Source organism: Lepisma saccharinum, unplaced genomic scaffold, assembly GCF_977018435.1.
Source record: "Lepisma saccharinum unplaced genomic scaffold, izLepSacc3.1 HAP1_SCAFFOLD_341, whole genome shotgun sequence".
Taxonomy (NCBI): domain Eukaryota; kingdom Metazoa; phylum Arthropoda; class Insecta; order Zygentoma; family Lepismatidae; genus Lepisma; species Lepisma saccharinum.
The window spans coordinates 169,491-189,147 of NW_028143065.1; the positions used below are offsets into that span (position 1 = coordinate 169,491).

Consider the following 19,657-nt stretch of genomic DNA (forward strand, 5'->3'; position numbering starts at 1 on the left):
TACAAATAGCAAACAATAAATAAACTACTATACTTCTGTATGTCCAGAACTTCATACTTACCAAGCTTTTAGAAAATACAATAAGAGGTAACCAACACGAGGCTCACGATTATACATTTCCGAAATAACAGTCAGAATAGGTTGCCTACTCGAATCTTCCTCTGCTATTTGAGTTAAAATCCTAAACATCACAAATAATGGTCGACCTATACTATCCTCTATCGTTCTGAAAAGAAAAGATAAATTATATATTTTTGGTTTAGTTGCTTTTGTATCATTCAAGGTTAGTCAGAATGACGAGGATAACTTGTTAAAACAAACAAGAATGCAATGTCCATGCTGTATCCAGGATTTGATCCTTGGTCCCTGGCTTCACAGCACTTCTAACCACCTCAAGCTGGCGTATAAGTTAAGCTACAGCTAAATTTGTAATGGCACAACATTGTGATTACCACATACCCCTGCCTATATTACAACATGACACTTACAGGCTTGGAATAAAATTTATTCACTCAATTACTAGCCTTAAAATATACAGTAAGAATCTGGTTAATAATGTGCCCATGTAAACTTAAGGTGTAAAGGCAAAGCAACTTACAAAAATGACATTTTTAATTGGCATAGTTTGTTTTAAGACCACGCTCAGATAGGCCAATCAGACTAAACCTACAATTTCCAAACCACTGCATTATGTGCCTCCACCATAGATCGAACCTGAGACTCGATCACAAGGTGACAAACATTACCAGTATGCCATCAGGGAGGCCAGTCAATGCTTTGGAATCAGAATTTAAAACATTGTAGGTGTATCAGCACTTCTACTATTTGAACCCAACTGGATATTATGCTAACTGTATACAAGTAGAGTAATTTTATATAAGTAGAAAGGAGTTAATGCAAGTGCAATAATGTACTTCTATTTCAGTAATTTGTATTGTGCCTCAAGCTACAAGAACAAGCTAAGCCAGTATTGATACTGTTTGAATTTAGCCAAATATCAGCTGGATACATTTCCACACCTTCAGTCTGAAAAAACGATGCAGAAATTCAAAGGCAAGAAACGTAAGAGGAAATTCACTAAATATTTGTTTTCTGTATTTATATTCTGCCTATATAAGGTCACTTTCCTAGCTCTCCAGGATAACAACAACAATAGGAATGAGTGAAACTGACAAAATGAAAGAAGAAAGAAGGATGGGAATACAGTTGAGACTGCTTTATACATAACTCAGTTCTGTGGAATTCTGTTTTATATGTAAATTACTGTAGGTCTCAGCAAAATATAATTTAAAAACATGTTAATTAAACCTTATTTGTATGTAAGGTGGTTTGATTTAAATAAATAATTTATAGAATAATGTACATAAGGATTTTGTATATCGGAAACACTTTTGGTGAAAGTACATTAATCTTGTAATCATTTAATTGTGTTTATTAGGCTCTAAGAAAGAAAACAAAATGTATATACTGATGGGGTGAAGATCATACAGAAGGAAATTTAAACTGTAAACAGCCTTAAATTTCAGTTAATTTAAAATTTAATCATTTTTATAGGTAAAAATAGCGAACATTTTGTGTAGAATAATATACAAAATACTAATCATGTTAAACAGTAAATAATCATTATTATTAAACTGTAAATAAACACGGCAACTGATATTTTGCTAACTATCATTTTCAAAATTCCCCAAATTCTGCTACAAAGACCATAAAAATATTTTAAGTTAAAATTAAATAGTACATCCAGAATGTTTTATTTTCACTGGAAGAAAAGTTACTGAAATTATTATTTGTTTCATTAACACACTCAACAAACATTTCCATAGTAGGTACAGTATCAGAAACAGAAAAATGTATCTATAATTTTTTTATTTGCCTCAATCAAACTCTTCAAATATTTTACAGAGGTGTTTACTAGAAAAAGCCTTTCTATGAAAAAGACATCTATATGTATGGTGCCAAAAAGCACACCAGCAATTTTAAGCATGTTTTTTTTTAAAAATAAAAAAATCAATAAAAATGATTCTTTAAATAAAAATAATGATTTTTACCCACCCTGTTTGTACATAATGCATTTATATGTAATTCGGTGTTATACGTACTAATTTTCATAAAGTACAGTTGATTTGTACATAATAGTTACAACAATATCACAGAAGTATACACAAGTTTCAAATACAATGAATCACTATTATATCAGAATCAGCCAATATAGACATATTGGTGTATTAGTTTATCGTGTCAATCTATTTATAAATAACCTGTAATTGTGTGTAAAAATCTTCCATTTTTTTCATTATGTATATAAAATATAGTTCCTATGCCCTGATTTTGTAAAGTAGAAGTCTAAATATGCAGTGTCCTTTCAAAGAAAAACACTCTGTAGTCACCTAGTTGAGGAGGTTACTGAACCATTTGTTCAAGGAACATTTGCAATTCTATATCGGTATTTTATCGGTATCAGCCAAATTTCATATCAGCCCATCCCTAGTTTCAATGAAAAAAGGGATATTTTCATTAACTTTAATTTGAATTCCACGTTGTTTAATTCTAAACATGCAGAAATATGCATTTCTCACACATATTTTATTTCTTGCATTTGGCCACTAACTTGTCACCTTTGGTTCTCCTAAATATTACATATTGGTTGACCCACGGCACCTAAATATCTAAATGTACTTTAAAGACCTTCATTATATTTAAGACTAGTGCAAACCGTTATCATCAGAAATTCAAACAAGAAATATGATCCTTGTGTGGATCACCTGTTTCATATTGACACACCTAAATCTTATGCAACAAATAATATAAATTATTTCCTTCCATAAGTCAGCAAGTTTAGAACTGAAAAGAAAATAGTTGAGCAAAAAGACAAAAAAAAGTAAGAACAAAATAACATAGAGAAGGAAGAAAATACAAACTTACTCATCATTTACTTCTAATGGAAAAACTTTGTCTTCTAATTGTTCTTTTAAAATTGCACAAAGGCACAGACCTAAAGCTGAAGCCACGTCTCCATCCACACAGTCCTGAATGATTAGCTGCACTAGCTGCTCCATTGCTTCGCACCTGAAGGAAATAAGGGCACTATTCACTAACTTTCTTCTCAACTTAGACAAGTATTACATGAAATAACATTATGACTGAGGAAAAGTTGTTTTTTTTTCATCTGATGAAACAAAATAACTGTAACACTTTCTTCATATTAATCTATATTACCACATTCAGTACAGATTTAAAAAAAGGAAACCTAAAAAAAAATCACCCGTAGTGATGCATTTTGTAGGCACTCAACATAGCAACAAGTAAAGATATCTTCCAGGCAAAATCGCATAGCAATAAAATGGTAAAATGCTCTGGTTAGAAAAAGTTAAAGTACGAGTATACAAATTCAACAAAATATGTTGATGTGGTGGCCTCGGTGGCTCAGTCGGTAACATGTCTGACTACCATGCTAAAGGTCCCGGGATCGATCCCCGGCCGGTTCAAATCCGGGAACTTTTCTAACGATGGAAGTGGCCCCGGCGCCCACCCAGCGTCGAATAACATGGGTACCTGGGGGAAACCCTGGGGGGTAAAGGCAGTCAGGGGCATGATGCTGATCACATCACCCCCACTCACGACCGGATGAAGAAAGTGTGGGGCATTACCCCCACACCCCCATACGCCTTCATGGCGTGGTGCTAAGCACAGGAGAGCACTTTACCTTTTTATAAGTACTTTTCCAACCAGAACATTTTTATAATTTTAATACTATCATTTATACCTGAATGACATCTCTACTGCTTCAATTGAAAAAGTTGGGAAATGAAAGATGATGCAGAAACCTAGAAGAAGTGAGCTATGAAGAAGTGAGCTAAAGTAACTAGAAGCTTTAGAAATGTGGGTACGGAAAAGGATGGAGAATGTGAAATGGACAGAAAAAGTCAGAAATAAAACTGTATTGGAAAGAGTTGGTGAAAGGAGAGCGATACTCAAGTGATCTAGAAGAGAGAAAGTAATTGCCTGGGACACAGGCTGAGAACTGGCTGTTAAAGATTCACTGGAAGGAATGGTTAACAGCGAAAGGAGAAGATATCATATGGTAGATAAAAGTAAAGTAGGTGACGAAGCGTACAGAGCAATATACTTCACTTTTCTGGCAGTTTAGGCTAATTGCGAGGATAAGGATGAGTGATGGTATGATGAAATTGATGAAGGTACACTCAAAAAGAACGCACATGACCAGGCTAAGATTCAAACCTGGGTTACATTGAAAAACTTGCCTAAGGCAGAGAATGATGAGTGAGTGAATGAATGAACCAAATACATAATAACCTGTGGCTAACCCGAGTGTTATTACACACACAAGTGAGTGGTTAAGTTGTACAACGAATGCAATAGTAAGTACTAGGGATGGGACTGATTAATTGGTAATCTATCAGTATCAGCTGATATAGGCATATCGGTGTATCGGTAAAATTACCAATTATTTTACAGATCCAATGTATCGATAAATATCTGATAATTTAGTGCAAAATTCTGCCATTTTGTTGTAATTTTTATGGATAATCTCCATGCCTCCATGTCTAAACATGCAATTTCTTTTTCACGGCAGTCACCTTGAAACACACATTTATTAAAGAGGTCAATAAACCTTTCAGGTTCTTAAAGGACCATTTCTAATTTTATATCGGATCGGTAGAATATCGGTTATCGGTAAATTTTATATCGTTACTTTATCGGTATTGGCCAAAATTTCATATCGGCCCATCCCTAGTAAGTACCAATCATTAAATTTTACCTAAGCATTTCTGGTATGCATGTTATTTTTCTCATGGGATATAAAACAAAAATATGATTTGAAAAATAAGGTTACATTTCTAACTATACATCAATACTTACTTGGCTTCGTTATCCTTCTCGGTATACAAAGACTCCACTGCAGTCCGAATATCACCATCCAGCTGATCCAGCAGTTGGTCAACTTCTCCATTTTCTCGTTTCAGATCTGGTAGAGGGAGCTTGCCTTTTAATATTTCTATAACATAAAAAAAGCAATTATTACAATCTCCTGTAATTATTACCACTAGGGTAAAGTTCTGCATCAATGACAAATATATTAACAGTGTTTATTTTGGACTGAAAAGACCATGTCGTACGTGATCAATATCAGCCAATACAATGGCATATCATTATATGGGTAAAATTTCTGATAAATGTGCCAATCTGATATTTCTATAAACAGTATTAATCTGTATTGTCTCGTATCGGTCTAAGCCTGCAATTGAGCACATTACTACAGATATTTTTTTGGCTATGAAGGTACACTTCTCCGAAAGTGTACCATCCTGAAATATAAGTCCAGAAATCTTTAATGTCGCAACATAGCACTTGAAAACGGAAGAGAGTAGCCAACTTTACTACAGGTTCCTTTACTAGACAAAAAAGCACAGTGAAGAAAACTTTACATTCTTGCATATAACATGAACTTCAAAACTATATTCCAATATATATGGTGTCCAAAAAGTCACACAACCGAGACTTTGAAAGGACATAACTTTTGTACAAAAAGCAATAGACATGAAACTTACGCTGGGTATTAACTTTGTCTATGTGGATAAAAAGAAAACTATCAATAATTTTCGATGTGTGTATGGTTTCTGTGGGTATTTATCGAGTTGATAACAAGATGATAAAACTTTACACACTTTATGCATTACAGATGTTTTATAGAGTTTATTATGGCATATTCATAAAATAGCACGTTTACACTAAATTCACACTGGTCTGTGGAAAAATTTCACTGAATTATCAAAGTTTGCTTGCATGCTATGCTTTTGGATGGGATACTTAACTCAAATCCTACCAATTGCCAGTAATAAATATTAATTCTTGAACTTACTCAAAGGAATGTCGTCTTCTTCCTCATCATCACTGAATGCTGGCTCTGACTCCCCAAGGTGGTTATTCGGAGTGGAATGGTTCGGCTGCCCATCCAAGATGGTGGCATCTGGAGGATTTTCTTTCACACTTGGTGTCACTAATGGCGGTGGGGTGGAGAACTCCTCGTTTTTACCTGTTTCAAAAAGAATATTGTCATGTGTGTACATATATACTTTCAAGCTCATGGGATACAAAGAAAAAATGACTTGATGAATGTGCATAAAATATTAACCACTAGCATCAAGTTCTTACTGATACAAGGAATAGATTACCTTACAATGTAATTCCCCAAATATGTAAACAGAACATTGTTGTACAATGTGTGTATTTCAAACTGCATAGAGTCAATTTAAAATGCTACACTGTTAATATTCAAAAGATATAAAAAAATCAAAATGACACTTTCGTTGTCCAATTTTCCTTACTAAGTGTATAAACAAAAGTCTTGTGCCCTCCAACAAACATACCTTCTGTCATAGGTGGGGAACAGAACTCTTTAAAAGTTTCCTTAACCATTGTTCTTAGCTCCCTATCCAACTTAGGGTTGTCAAACAATGGACCCAATGTTGGTAAAACTCTCTTCTCTAAAATTTGCCGCAAGGATGTGAAAATCCCATTCTTCACTTTCTCCGCAAGAGGTGGATAGAAGCTTGGTATAATCTGAAAGAATAAAAAAAGATGACCCAGTTACCAACAAAAAAACTGCAGAACAAAAATGCATTTTTACTTAACCTGAAATATTAGGAATGGAGAACAAGAGAGGAATAGAGAGAAGGGGAGGGGTTGTACATTCACTTGTGTCTTGAAAACAGTAAAAATATTTTCAAAAATAAAAGCTTCATCTGGGGTATGGTTAGACAGATTCTAAGTTATATCTCTAAGAATAACAACAAAAAAAGTGATTCCCAGTATTTCTAACTTCAAATTTAAAGTAACACAAGTTTAAGAAAAAACTACACCGTGGGAACACAATTTTACGATAATTCAATTTTTGTACTCCTTTTCAAAGTAGTTCAAAGTAGTAAATCCAACAGAATTAAGAACATTATTTTAACAGGAATGTACAAGGACAATACAGACAAAAATTATTCTTAAACTATTTCTTCACTCAACATTTAAAAAAAATGTTTAGCTTGATATCAGAAGACAGAGTTGCTTAAAAGAACACTTTATCCCACAATTATATAAAGGTTCTAAAATGATTAAATTTTTATTAAGTATTTAAATGCAAGAATTTAATGAAGTTGCATTTTTGCAATAAAATTAATTGCGGGATCCAGAGTTGTTTGATTAATTACCACTGTTTATTCCCATCTTTTGACTAATTATGGTGATGAAAGGAAAATCAAAGTGATAGTACTATTTGCCTGGAGTGAATGAGGAATTCTACAGCACACAATCTGGAAAACAGATTGACTATTTCTGCAAACAAAATACTTTCAGAAATTAAGGTGAGGTGTGACAAGGCATGCATATATTTAAATATCGTCGGAATGGGCACTGCTACTAAAGAAAATCCACCCATAATTTGAGAGTATGAATTTCTCTCCATGTTGCAAGTGGAAGCGGTTTTTAAAGTTGATTATTAAGCTAGATACAGTGCTTGAAAAATATGGTGAATAAATATTTACAGAATGCCATGTATTCCTTATGGAGAGACAACTTCACATTCAAGTTATGACTAAAGAAATGGAAGTTTTGACTCTTGCTAGCACAAATCTCATCTTCAATGGATCCTCCACCTGATCATTTTTTTTTTGTTTTTTTTTTCGGCATTGGAAGTTTGATATCCCCAAGAAAACGAATAAAATAATTCTCCAATAAACGTAATGCATTTCTCCTTGCCTCCTACGGTCATCCTGGCAGTGTTGCCAAACCTGATGCACATAAAAGAGCTAAATTTCACTTTAAATTGAGCTAAAATTGACCTACATTAAAGAAGGCTGGATAAAGTGCCTCCCATGGTAATTTTAGTTGTCAAGGGGGTAGGGGGCACTACTATTACCGGTAATTTTAAAGTGATGACAATCTATTCTTAGTTTTCACCGTCTGGATCTGATGGCATCACCCACCGAAATAATCCACTGACACTGATGGTTGTATGAAATCGAAAACAAGGGATTACCGGATAACAATATTGTAATCTTCACCTCAGCCAACCCTAAATAAAAGTAGCTGGGGAGGTAAGAGGGGGTGGGATGATGCAGCCAATATAATAATATCACGTCATGTGCAAAATGTATACACATGTCAAAAGTTGGTCTGCGTGGGCCGGGACCAGTGATGGCATCATAGTGGGGCAGGGTACAGGTGCCACAGTTCACAGCCAAACGAGTGCACGAAAGAACCAGATCTGGTCACAAAATAGCTAAGTTGGCAACAGTGCTCCCCAGCTGTCTTAGAGAGAAGGACCTCGAGGAATATGTATGTCATTCTTCCCCTTAAACATATGGTTTGTTAATAGCAAAATAATTCCACTTACCCTACAAAGGAAGTCCAACAGGCTAGCTGTGATCACTGGATGAGATCGCATTGAATGATGCATTACAAGTATAGCTGGCTCTGTGGAAAAAAAGAAAATTGTAAATAAAGAACGTCAAGTTACATCAAAGCATTTTCTTCAAAACAGACAACACAACTTGGGATTACTTTATATAGAGTTCTAAATTTCAAAAAATTAAAATTTGATTTGATTTGTTATCTAGTGTCACTTTCCTGACACTTTTATCAAATGAATGTACTGCTGGACAGAGATTCTACCACATAAGACTTTATTACTAGTAGCCCTATGGGGAGAATTACTTATCTCCAACAATCTTCTCTAAATTACCATTCTGTTTATTGAATTTGGATATATTTTCAGTCTCTTGTCTACCTCGTGGGTCAACAATGAGCATGAACAATGAACTGGTGGCTGGACACACACAATGATGCATCCATGGATGACCAGGGTTTGAACCTAAGATCATTGCATGTTACACTAAAAATTATGCCACAGAGACTGGTATACTCTAGATATTCTGCTTCAAACCTCTAGAATACTCAGCCAAATCAGCACATGTTCTGAATCAGGTTAGGAAGAAAGAGTATAATATAAGCACGTTGTAAAACAGTATATATTTCACGAATTGTGTCAATAACATGATCGTAGCAAAATCAAAGAACCAGATACGTATTTCATGACACTCAAAACACACTGGAAGAAAACACTAGATGCACCTTACCTATGTTCATAATGTTATCCCTTTCAGGGTCGAAGAATAACCAGTCGTAAAACAATGCCAGCTTAGCATTTGATACTGCAACATTCGAAGTGCATGTCGTTATGAGCCATCCAATCACAGCCCAACGGGGAATTATATCGGAGCACAGCAACTCGTTTGTTGGGTGGATGACCCCAACTATAAACCTAATGAGATCACATCGTAGGGACTGCGACTCTGGTGTAGCCAAATACTGCAAGAACAGATAAGCTCATGAATATGCAGTCATTACTACAAACCAAAAATGGCATTAATAGTCATCAGAGAAAATTTTATTTTGATGTTGAAAATTAACATGATTGCCAAAAACACAACTTAAAAATGTACAAATGAACATCAGAAACTAATTTTGTAGTTTCCACTGCATTAAAGATTTGTGTAAATTTCAGTTTCTTTCCACGCACATTTGGTATGTTCTACCCTGGTTAAGTCTCCTTAAATTAAGTATTCTATTAATCTTTCTGGAAAGAATAAATATAATTTACTCAAACATCCTGCAACTTTCCTTGAAAAACAGTGTGTACTGTTTGTGCAAATATAAGTATGCACAGCAAAATATAATATTCATGCATTGGGTACTAACAAATTAATGTTTTTTTTTCCATTAATGAACTCAATCAAAAAATACACTAGGTACTTTAGATATGTAGGAACTTTTGTTTGTAAATACTTTGATACAAGTTGAATGCTTCTGGGTGTGTAGTGTCTGTAAACAAAAATATTCATTCCTCCTCCCCTTGAAATTCTGTTCTTTCCTTCAAAGTAACAATATCCTTCAGAAGGCACTCTTAATGAAAGTAAAAGCTCCAAACCTATCGAGCTGAAATGGCAAGAAACGGAACCAAAGCAGGGAAACTTTCTGCCCCACCCGGCCTCATAAGCAAAGACAGGCCCTCACTGAGTCGGGTGGTGGACAATCCAATTCATAATTATGATGCGAGATTAATCCACGAAAATATTCAAACACGATTATTACGGCAAGCCAAGTTAGGGATACCACCTTGTAATGGAAATGATATCTTACTACTGCATCTGAACATTAGATCCATTAGAAATAAATTAGATGAACTAGAAATATTAATGGGGGGAATAAATAACTGTATTTTAAGCATAAACGAACACTGGCTACGGGATGAAGAATTGCAAATATATGTACCTCCAGGTTTCAGGTTAATTACTGGCTATTGCAGATCAAATATGAATCATGGTGGTGTATCACTATATATCAGTGACAACCTAGATACCAGCTTTAAAATCTTAGATGTTAGTCAGTTTTGCATAGAATGGTGTTTTGAAGTGGCTGCTATGTCACTGCCAAATTTAAGAACAATTGTTATCTCAGTGTACAGAGCACCTGAAAGTAATGTAGAATTTTTTATCGAGTGTGTGCAAAATATTATTTCGTACCTAGACAAAAACTTTAACAAACATAAAATAATTATTCTTGGAGACATCAATTTTGACATTCGAAACAGTACCCCTAAGCAAATACATCTTCTAAATATTTTAAAATCTTTCAACTATTACTGCGCAAACAATAGGCCAACAAGACTAGACTCTTGTCTAGATAACATTTTAACAAACCTAGATAAATACTGCTATGAGATAGGGATATTCAATACATTTTATTTAACGGACCACAAAGGCTTATGGTTAAAATTGAACAATAATATACCTCTGAATACTATACATAAACAAATTAAATCTGTTAGACTAATTAATGATAACAGGCTGAATATACTAAGAAACAAATTAAAAGACGTTGATTGGATTCATTTAATTTTCTCAAGTGCAAATGTCGATGCATTATTTGAGAAATTTATGAGTACCATCTCTGATATATGTAACGACTGCTGTCCTAGAGTTCAAAAAAAGGAGAAACCAATTAAAGCTAAACGCGAACAAAGACACTTAGGTCAATGGTATAATCCACACTTGAGTAAATTAAAAATCTTGCTTATGATGTATTATAATGGTTTTAAAAATGGTAACGCAGATAAGAACAAATATATCAAATTAAGAAATATTTACAGATCAGAAATTAGAAAAGCTAAATGCACAGCAAATGATAAATTTATTAATAACTCCAATAATAAATGCAAAGCAGCTTGGAATGTCATTAAGGCAGAATTAGGCAGAGGGAAACCCAGAAGAAAAGAAAATGTTCCAATTACTCCAAGCGAATTTAATGATTTCTTTATCAGGGTAGGTAACAAATTGGATACAAACCACAATTCTATGAATCAATTTGATTATGAATATAATAATCTCATGTCACAAGACATCGGTAACATTTTGACTGACTTCCGGTGGCATGAGACCCAACCTGCTGATATTTTAAAAGCAGCACAAAAACTAAATAATTCAAAATCGGAAGACTTTTATGGAATGTCGAACTTTATTTTAAAAAGAATCATTGATATTCTACAGTACCCACTTTGCATTCTCATAAACTGGATGATGTATTGTGGGCACTTTCCTTCCTGCCTCAAGCTCTCGGTCGTCATACCCGTGTATAAAAAGGGTGATAAATCGAGCCCCGACAATTACCATCCTATATCACTTGTTCCCATTGTCTCCAAAATTATAGAACACTGTTTATATAATCAACTCGATAGCTATTTCACAAATAATAATTTATATACAAGTGCACAATATGGTTTCAGAGCCCATCTATCCACTGTGAAAGCGAATGAAACCATTGTTTCCACAGTGTTAGATGCATTTGAATCCAAACTTTCTGTAAGTGCAACACTTATCGATCTGAGTAAAGCCTTTGACTCTGTTTCCCATAAAATATTAATAAAAAAATTACACTTCTATGGCATCAAAGAAACGGAACTTGCTCTAATAAAATCCTACTTATCAAATAGACAACAAATGGTCACTGTAGACAACATAAAATCAGAATTCTTAAATATAAAAAATGGAGTTCCGCAAGGTTCTGTCCTCGGCCCATTGTTGTTCAATATTTATATAAATGACTTACCTAATATTATTCCTCATAAGACTGTTTTATATGCAGATGATACCACATTCCTTACAGTGGGCAGTGACAAATTTACAGTTGAGAAGCTTGATAAGGAAATAGAGGAAAGGTCCACTTTTTGGTTTGAAACAAATCAACTTACAATTAATGAAAATAAAACAGAGAAAATATTTTTTACATTAGGAAATGGCCATGAATGGACTTCTGTAAAACTTCTTGGTTTACACTTAGACTCCAAATTATCTTGGGAGTCGCAAACAAATCACCTGTGTTCCAAACTTGCCAGGGTGGTATTTCTACTTAAAAAGCTTAGAACATGCATTAGCAAGGATTTGTTGCTGCAATCATATTATGCATATTTTCATAGCCTTCTGACTTATCGAATTCTCTTGTGGGGAAACTCATCTGGTGCTGGGGATGTATTTATCTGGCAGAAAAAAGCTTTACGAAGCATGGCAGGAGTCTTTGATCAGTCTGTTTCCTGTAAATATCTCTTTAAAGAACTAAAGATAATGACTGTGCCAAGCTCATATATATTTACCTGTCTAGTGTATACAAAAGAAAATGTACATAATTATAACGCAAGAGACACTGTGCATGGACACAATACAAGATTCTGTTACAAGCTCGACACACCATCAATCAGATTAAGTAAAACACAAAATAGTTATAAGTATTTAGGAATTAAGTTATACAACATGTTACCAGAAGCTGCTCACAGTGTCTCTCTTAAAAAATTTAAAAGTGTACTTCAACCCTGGTTAAAAGAAAAGGTCTTCTACAATCTAGAAGAATTCGAAATCCATCCCAAAAATGATTTAATATTCTAGAATGTATTGTATTGTTTATTTCCTGTTTTATGAATTATTGCTATGTATATTGCCACTGCCATATTTATATTATTTCATCGTCACTAATATTATAATTGTCTTATGTCTATGTACTCTTACTTTATATATGCATATACTCTCATATTAGTATCTATAACATATTGTAGTTCCATGTAATCCCTCTCTCTATATATAATTATATATTTACATATATACAATAACAAATATGTAACCAATAACTGACGACATCTATTGCATTGTACAATGTCTAACGATGAATAAATATATTGTATTGTATTGTAATTCCACAATGTTTACTTGAAGAGGAATTTATCAGGCACGATAACCCTTCCAAAGACATTAGCAATTGGACTTATTGCAGATTTGGGTGCTAACCTTTAGCGGAAAGAAACCTCTCTCGCATGTAAGCCTGTATGGATAGTAACTTTTGAAGCAATGCTTTTTACAAAAAAAATCATCTCTCTATTACTATGTATTTTCTGTTAGATGAAATAGGTATTGTTTTCTTTCTTAAAGACAGAGCATTTAGTGGAGGTAAAATTTATACATTGAGCTTCCCAATAATTAGTCAAAGAAGAAAATGGAACACACCCCTGTGTGCCCTCCCCTTCCTCCTAACCTTAATTGTCCCACATTGCTTGAAGTGTTGCTTATTCCCATTATTACATGTAAAATTTAAATTTTTCAAATGAAAGCAATGCTTTAGGAGTTTTATCTATTTTTATTAATCTATTCCATATTACGATGAGTAACAAAGGACTTTTTCAATCTCCACTTGTTAAAAAGTAACAATGGACATATTGTTTTGTAATTTGAGTATGTCATGCATTCATGTGTATACTAATGAACAAACAAGAGAACTGAAATATCATGTGCAGTATTCATGATGTGACAGTACAGAAATAAATAAACCATAATTAAAAATTCTGTAATCTTTCTTGCAACCAAGTACCAAATCTACATTCAACCTACCTGCCTTTGAAACCAGTCTTGATAACGTTTGTGCGAACCAAATCGCACTTGACCAGTAAGAAAATAAATCTTTTTCTCCATGTCTGGCGTAACTCTTGATTGGAGAAATCTCCGTGATGTGCGGGTTTGTAAAAGTTGCAAAACTCCTGTAAAACAGTAAACACACAAATTTTTAAATCTTATTTGTGAAGAAACTATATACAGAGTAACCTCAATTTTACAATTTTCAGGGGATCGAGCTGGAAAAACTTAATATCCACGAAAATGTAAGTGAGGAAAATTTTATTAATATTTTGCTATGTTGGGACCGTACTGAATGTATCATCAGCACTATCCAATGGAAAAATGGTTTCCACAAAAGTTGTTTATTTTTGCACGAGGAATAAAGATATTAAACAAAAATATTAGTTAGGTTCCATTTAAAAAAACAACAGACACCTTCAAAATAGCCGCCTACTCAAACATACATAATGGCATTCTCTTTCCCCTCTAAGACAATTAACTTTTATTTAAAACATTCCTTTTGAAATGTAAGACATTTCGAGTTATCAACTTAAATGGTCCACCCTGTATATATATGTTACAGATGAGAAAAGACAAATTGTGCTCCTTGTATTAGTACAAATATAAGTAAATTAAACTATTCTGTCTAAAATAAATTTCTAAATATGCAGTGCTTTCCTAATACAAAACAGCAGAATCATGGTCATATATGTTAATTATTTCTCTTGTAGTCTACGGTTATTACAAGCATAAAAAAAAAAAACAGTTTTTCATTGTGATGTTTCAGGAGAACACATGCTCTCTTCATCACATTTACTTTTAGTTTGATGAAAGATACCATTATAACAATGGTCAAAAATTTTTAACAAAAAAGGATCAGTTATACAATACATCCATGCCAATTCAGAACATTCTCATATAAGAAAGGATAATGCATTTTTAATTTTTTTCCTGAGAGCTCAAAAACTTTCTGAGAGTTCAAAAACTATGTTCTAATAATAAGGATACCAAAAATGAAGAAGAAAAGATTTTCTGTATAGCAAAACAAAATGGTTTTAGCACTAACAGAATAAACCAAATCAAATAAAAAAAAAGAGTTACAAGAAAACTAAGAGAAAAAAGGAAAGAGGACAAGGATGAGAAATCTGTTTGTATTCCTTTCCACAAGGGATCCTCACATAAAATTGCAAATTTTTTTAGATTTAATTTCAAAATTGTTTTTAGATCACCAAGGAGTTTCGAATGCACATTTAATGAAAACAAAATGAGAAAATCTGTACCAAATGTGGAAACCACATGAATATATCATATAAGTTGTTCATGTTCAAAGGATTATGTAGGACAAAGGAGGAAAATGGCAATAAGATGGCACGAACATGGTTTGGACATTACAAATTTAAAGCCAAGACAGGTTTGTCAGCTCACATCATTGAGGACAACCATATAATTAAAAAGTATGATGGGAAACAAAGATTTAAATGTCTGAGAAGCTTCGTTCATTGCAGAACACAAATAAATTAAATAATGAAAATGGCAACATAGACCCACTATGGAGTTTTCTTTTTCACAAGTGAAATAGGCCACCACCTTTAACATTTAATGAAACGAAAAACATCAACAATCCTTGTGAATCATCAAGAATCTTTGTGAAACCAATGATGATTTTGAATTGCCTGATGATATATGGGATTCATAATTTTTATAAAAAGGTGATCAAAATTTGTTCTGAAATAATAATAAAACAGACTGCTTATTTCAAAGTTAAGTTGCTATATTAGAACAATGTAACATTGACAAGATCCATTGTATAACTGATTCTTTTTTTTGCTAAAAATTTTTAACCCTTTTTTTTAACTGTATCTTTAAAACTAAAAATAAATGTCTGATGAAGGGAGCGTGTGTTCTCCTGAAAGGTCACAACGAAAAACTGTGCTTTTATGCTTGTAATAACCATAGACTACAAGAGAAATAATTCTACAATGGAAGCAATGCGTACATACAAGAAAAAATATATGTTAAGGAGATGAATGTATCACTACATTATTACATTCATAGTTGGAGTGGTAAATGCAGTTTAAGTATTGCATATGTAAAGATCCATATTTTCAGTCTGCAATTTGTATTGGTTTTCCAATCAACTTTGAAGGAACACTTCCTTCATTACAATTGGTTACATCATCTAAATAGGGCCGGCCTCATGGCAGTGGTTAGCACAGCACACTATTACACCAGGGGTCCTGGGTTCGAATCCCAGCCTGGGAATGAATGAGTGTGAGTGTCCATTCATCAATTTCATCACATCATCACTCATCCCCAGCTTCGCAAATTAGCCAAAAGTACCACAAAAACCGAAGTAAAATTAAGCGAATTAATCAATCATCTAAATACTGTATTTCCATGTGAAAATATGGATCTTTACATATGCAATCTTTATTAGATGTTTGTATTTTTTTAATATTGTGAATCAGTCCACTGCTAGTTCTTAGTAGTTGACTGTATCAACATCAGCAAAATTTCTGGATCAAGGCTTCCTACATATCTACTACAAGTCTATGCATTACTAAAATAATAAATTAAAACACACATGTACACTTTGCACTAGATTAGTGTCACACAAAGCATTAAACATTCATTATAAGCAACAACAATACTCATGGTGATCTCTATTCAAAATACACAACACTTAAATTCATACCACTAAAAGTAGGGCACAATGACTTGGGGTTTGTTAAGATGTCCTTCCACAGTTGTTCAACTTCCGGTATTCTTGCAATGTTTTGCAAAAGCCGCACTAAGTCTCTTCCAATAATCAAACAATCAGCAAACTTTTCCCGTAACAAATTCACTGTAAATGTCACTTCTTTCTGCCGTAAAGGTGCCAACGGGACACCTCCGTGGTCCTCTATCAGACGAAGATACGTATATACAACTGATGCAACCAAAAATGGAAACTTATCAAGCCAGATCCTGAAAGTAAAAAAATATATATTGTACTGTTAAGACTTAATGTACATATTTATAATTATCTCAAACTATAAAATAAAAACTAACAGCCATGTAAGTGTAAGATTGTGGAGAGGCTTAAATGTCTACATAACATTAGGATGACACATAAAAATAGTATTGTAAATCATTAGTTTTAAATCAAGCACAAACACATTGTTTTTCTGAAATATTAAGTACCGCCATTGTATCATAATCTCTCTCACTCACCCAAATATAACATCTTAAAGTAGAAAAAATCAATTTTTCTTGTCAATTTCCATAATTATTACACAACAAACTACGGCACGAAAACTATTAATCTGCAAGAAATGTAGTTGTGAAAAGTAGGTAGAGCATGTGGCCACACTCGGCAGTTGCCACTGTCTGAAGCACTTTTTTTTTTTTTTTGCCTGGCAAAATTGTACACATGCAGGAGAGGAAAGAATGTGTGGATATACCAAGGTGACAAAACTTATCAATCCAAATCTACTTAAAAATGTGTAAATATAAACACTATAAATGTATTTTCTACATGAAAAATTACAAAAAGAAAGAAAAAACAGGCTGCCGGCAAGCAGAATTCAATCCATGCATATAACAATAATATCAGAGTATGACAATCAGAAAGTAGGACCCCAACTTACCTATTTTCTGCATATATGTCAAGCAATGCCTCTGCCAACGAAATATTCCTTTGAGAAATGTTTCCACCTGCAATGTGCCGCATAAGATTAAAACACAAGCCATCCACCCCGGTGACAGCATTCTTTATCATTTCTCGCAGCATCCACATCAACTGCTGTCGCACCACATCTTGGAGCCTGGAGAACCTTTCAACAACTAGTTGCGTCAAATGTACAAGCACCAAGCTCAACCCATCGCGGGTGATAAAAGTCAGGTCACGGTAACTCTGCAACAAAAAATCCTGGTATTAGCACTGTTGAGCCAAGGAGTAATTTTTGTATAGTGCTTTTGAATGCCACTTTCCACCAAAAGAGTGCAATTCAAATTAATTTATTCAATTACAGCCAGCATTAAGTTGCATATATTCAGTCATTTGTAAGAACATATTCATCTTAGACACAAAGACTTAATAACATATGATCTATGAAATCTCATTGTACGGTATAGCCTATGACAATTCTTGAACATATTGATACTTGATGGACTTGTTTGTAAGGGCCAGAAACAAAAGTGGAGGAGAAAGCGAATAAAAATGTAACGTATTTGCTCCAATATCCTTGCATATAAAAATGCACCTTTATTTTTTACGACATTAAAATTATTTCATTCAACCAAAACTGATTTCCTTTTATTTGGGTTATTTTACTTTGCATTTCTGCCACTTTTGGCTAATTGCGAAGATGAGAATTAAGGATGTAAATTAAAGTAATGAAGGAACACTCACAAAGAACACCCATGGCCAGGTCAAAAGTCTAACCAGGGACCTCTGGCATCGTAGCATACTGTCGTAACCACTCTGCCATGGGGTTGGTTAAAAACTTTGAAATTTGCATATCAACAATGAATACTGTCCATATTTAGACAACATTCCAGTTTTAAAAGTTTAGCATTCATCACATGAAGTCTTATTCATTCACTGTGTTACAGTTTCTATCTACCAGCACAAATTAGTAATATGTAAATGAAAAAAAAATGCGACAATTCTCACGGTACATGTGATTTTGTATTCTGAACTCACCTTTGCAGCATTATTTGGCTCTGTGAGAATGACGACTAGTAGACCAAGGGATGTTTCTTCATGGGAGCGTGAATCCTTGCAGACTGCACTGTTAAGAGCATCATGGGCTTCTTTATCGGATAAGCCTGATATGAGATTCTGCAGAGCACTGTAACATCTATCAAATTTCTGGAACAAAAGAAACACACTACATGAAACGAGGGCACAAGATCAATCAATCAAAACTCAGCGAGACTTAAAGAACTCGTAAGCATTTCTGTACAAATTACTAACAACCAACTGATTGTTGTGGGCAGAAAAAAAAACATAATGGAAGAAATGGCAGGAAATTGTATACAATATACTGATAACTTCACAATTTTTGTGCTTATTATTTTAATAGAGATTAAATAATTAAATAATTGCACTGAGAAATTGGTTAAAATTTACAACTACGGGATCACATGTGTTTCACACTGCATTTACTTGTTTACACAAGTATAAAACTTTGCAGTGTGAAATGAAGATCTCAATGTAGCTGCCTCAACTGATGCAGATGTGCTGAGACCAGTGACTACATGTGCCCTCAAGAATATTATGTAATTTTTACAACCAATAGATGTTGATGCTTTATAAAGGTAAAAAAAAGAAGTAAAGTTCCCCATGCCATGAAGGCACACTTAGGTGATGTGTGGGGGGGAGGACCCCACACTTTCTCGATCTACACCATTTTGGAGGTGATGTGATCAGCACCATGCTCTGACTGCCATTACCCCCGGGTACACATTTATATGAGGCTGGGTGAGCCCCGTAGCCACTTTATGTGGGGACAAGGCTGGAAAAATTCCAACCTTACATCAATCAGACACCTTACTGACTAGACCACCACAGCTTCCATTTTGATGCTTTGTGCAATATGTAACATGTTTCAAGATACAGAAACCACACACACACGAAACAATATATTTGGTCCAAAATGTGGCTCATA

General features: G+C 34.0%; 1 protein-coding gene across 1 annotated transcript in view; it reads right to left on the reverse strand.

Annotated features, from left to right (window-relative positions):
* Window positions 1-19,657, reverse strand: part of IntS3 (integrator complex subunit 3) — a 50,252-nt gene that overhangs the window by 29,184 nt on the left and 1,411 nt on the right. The window contains exons 2-12 of the mRNA XM_083116058.1: window positions 18,691-18,858; window positions 17,633-17,898; window positions 16,699-16,970; window positions 14,001-14,146; window positions 9,150-9,381; window positions 8,408-8,487; window positions 6,393-6,585; window positions 5,885-6,058; window positions 4,885-5,020; window positions 2,926-3,069; window positions 62-226 (exon numbers count right to left, since the gene is read on the reverse strand). Coding sequence (XP_082972184.1) covers window positions 62-226; window positions 2,926-3,069; window positions 4,885-5,020; window positions 5,885-6,058; window positions 6,393-6,585; window positions 8,408-8,487; window positions 9,150-9,381; window positions 14,001-14,146; window positions 16,699-16,970; window positions 17,633-17,898; window positions 18,691-18,858 — 1,976 coding nt within the window. The remainder of the gene's footprint in view (window positions 1-61; window positions 227-2,925; window positions 3,070-4,884; window positions 5,021-5,884; window positions 6,059-6,392; window positions 6,586-8,407; window positions 8,488-9,149; window positions 9,382-14,000; window positions 14,147-16,698; window positions 16,971-17,632; window positions 17,899-18,690; window positions 18,859-19,657) is intronic.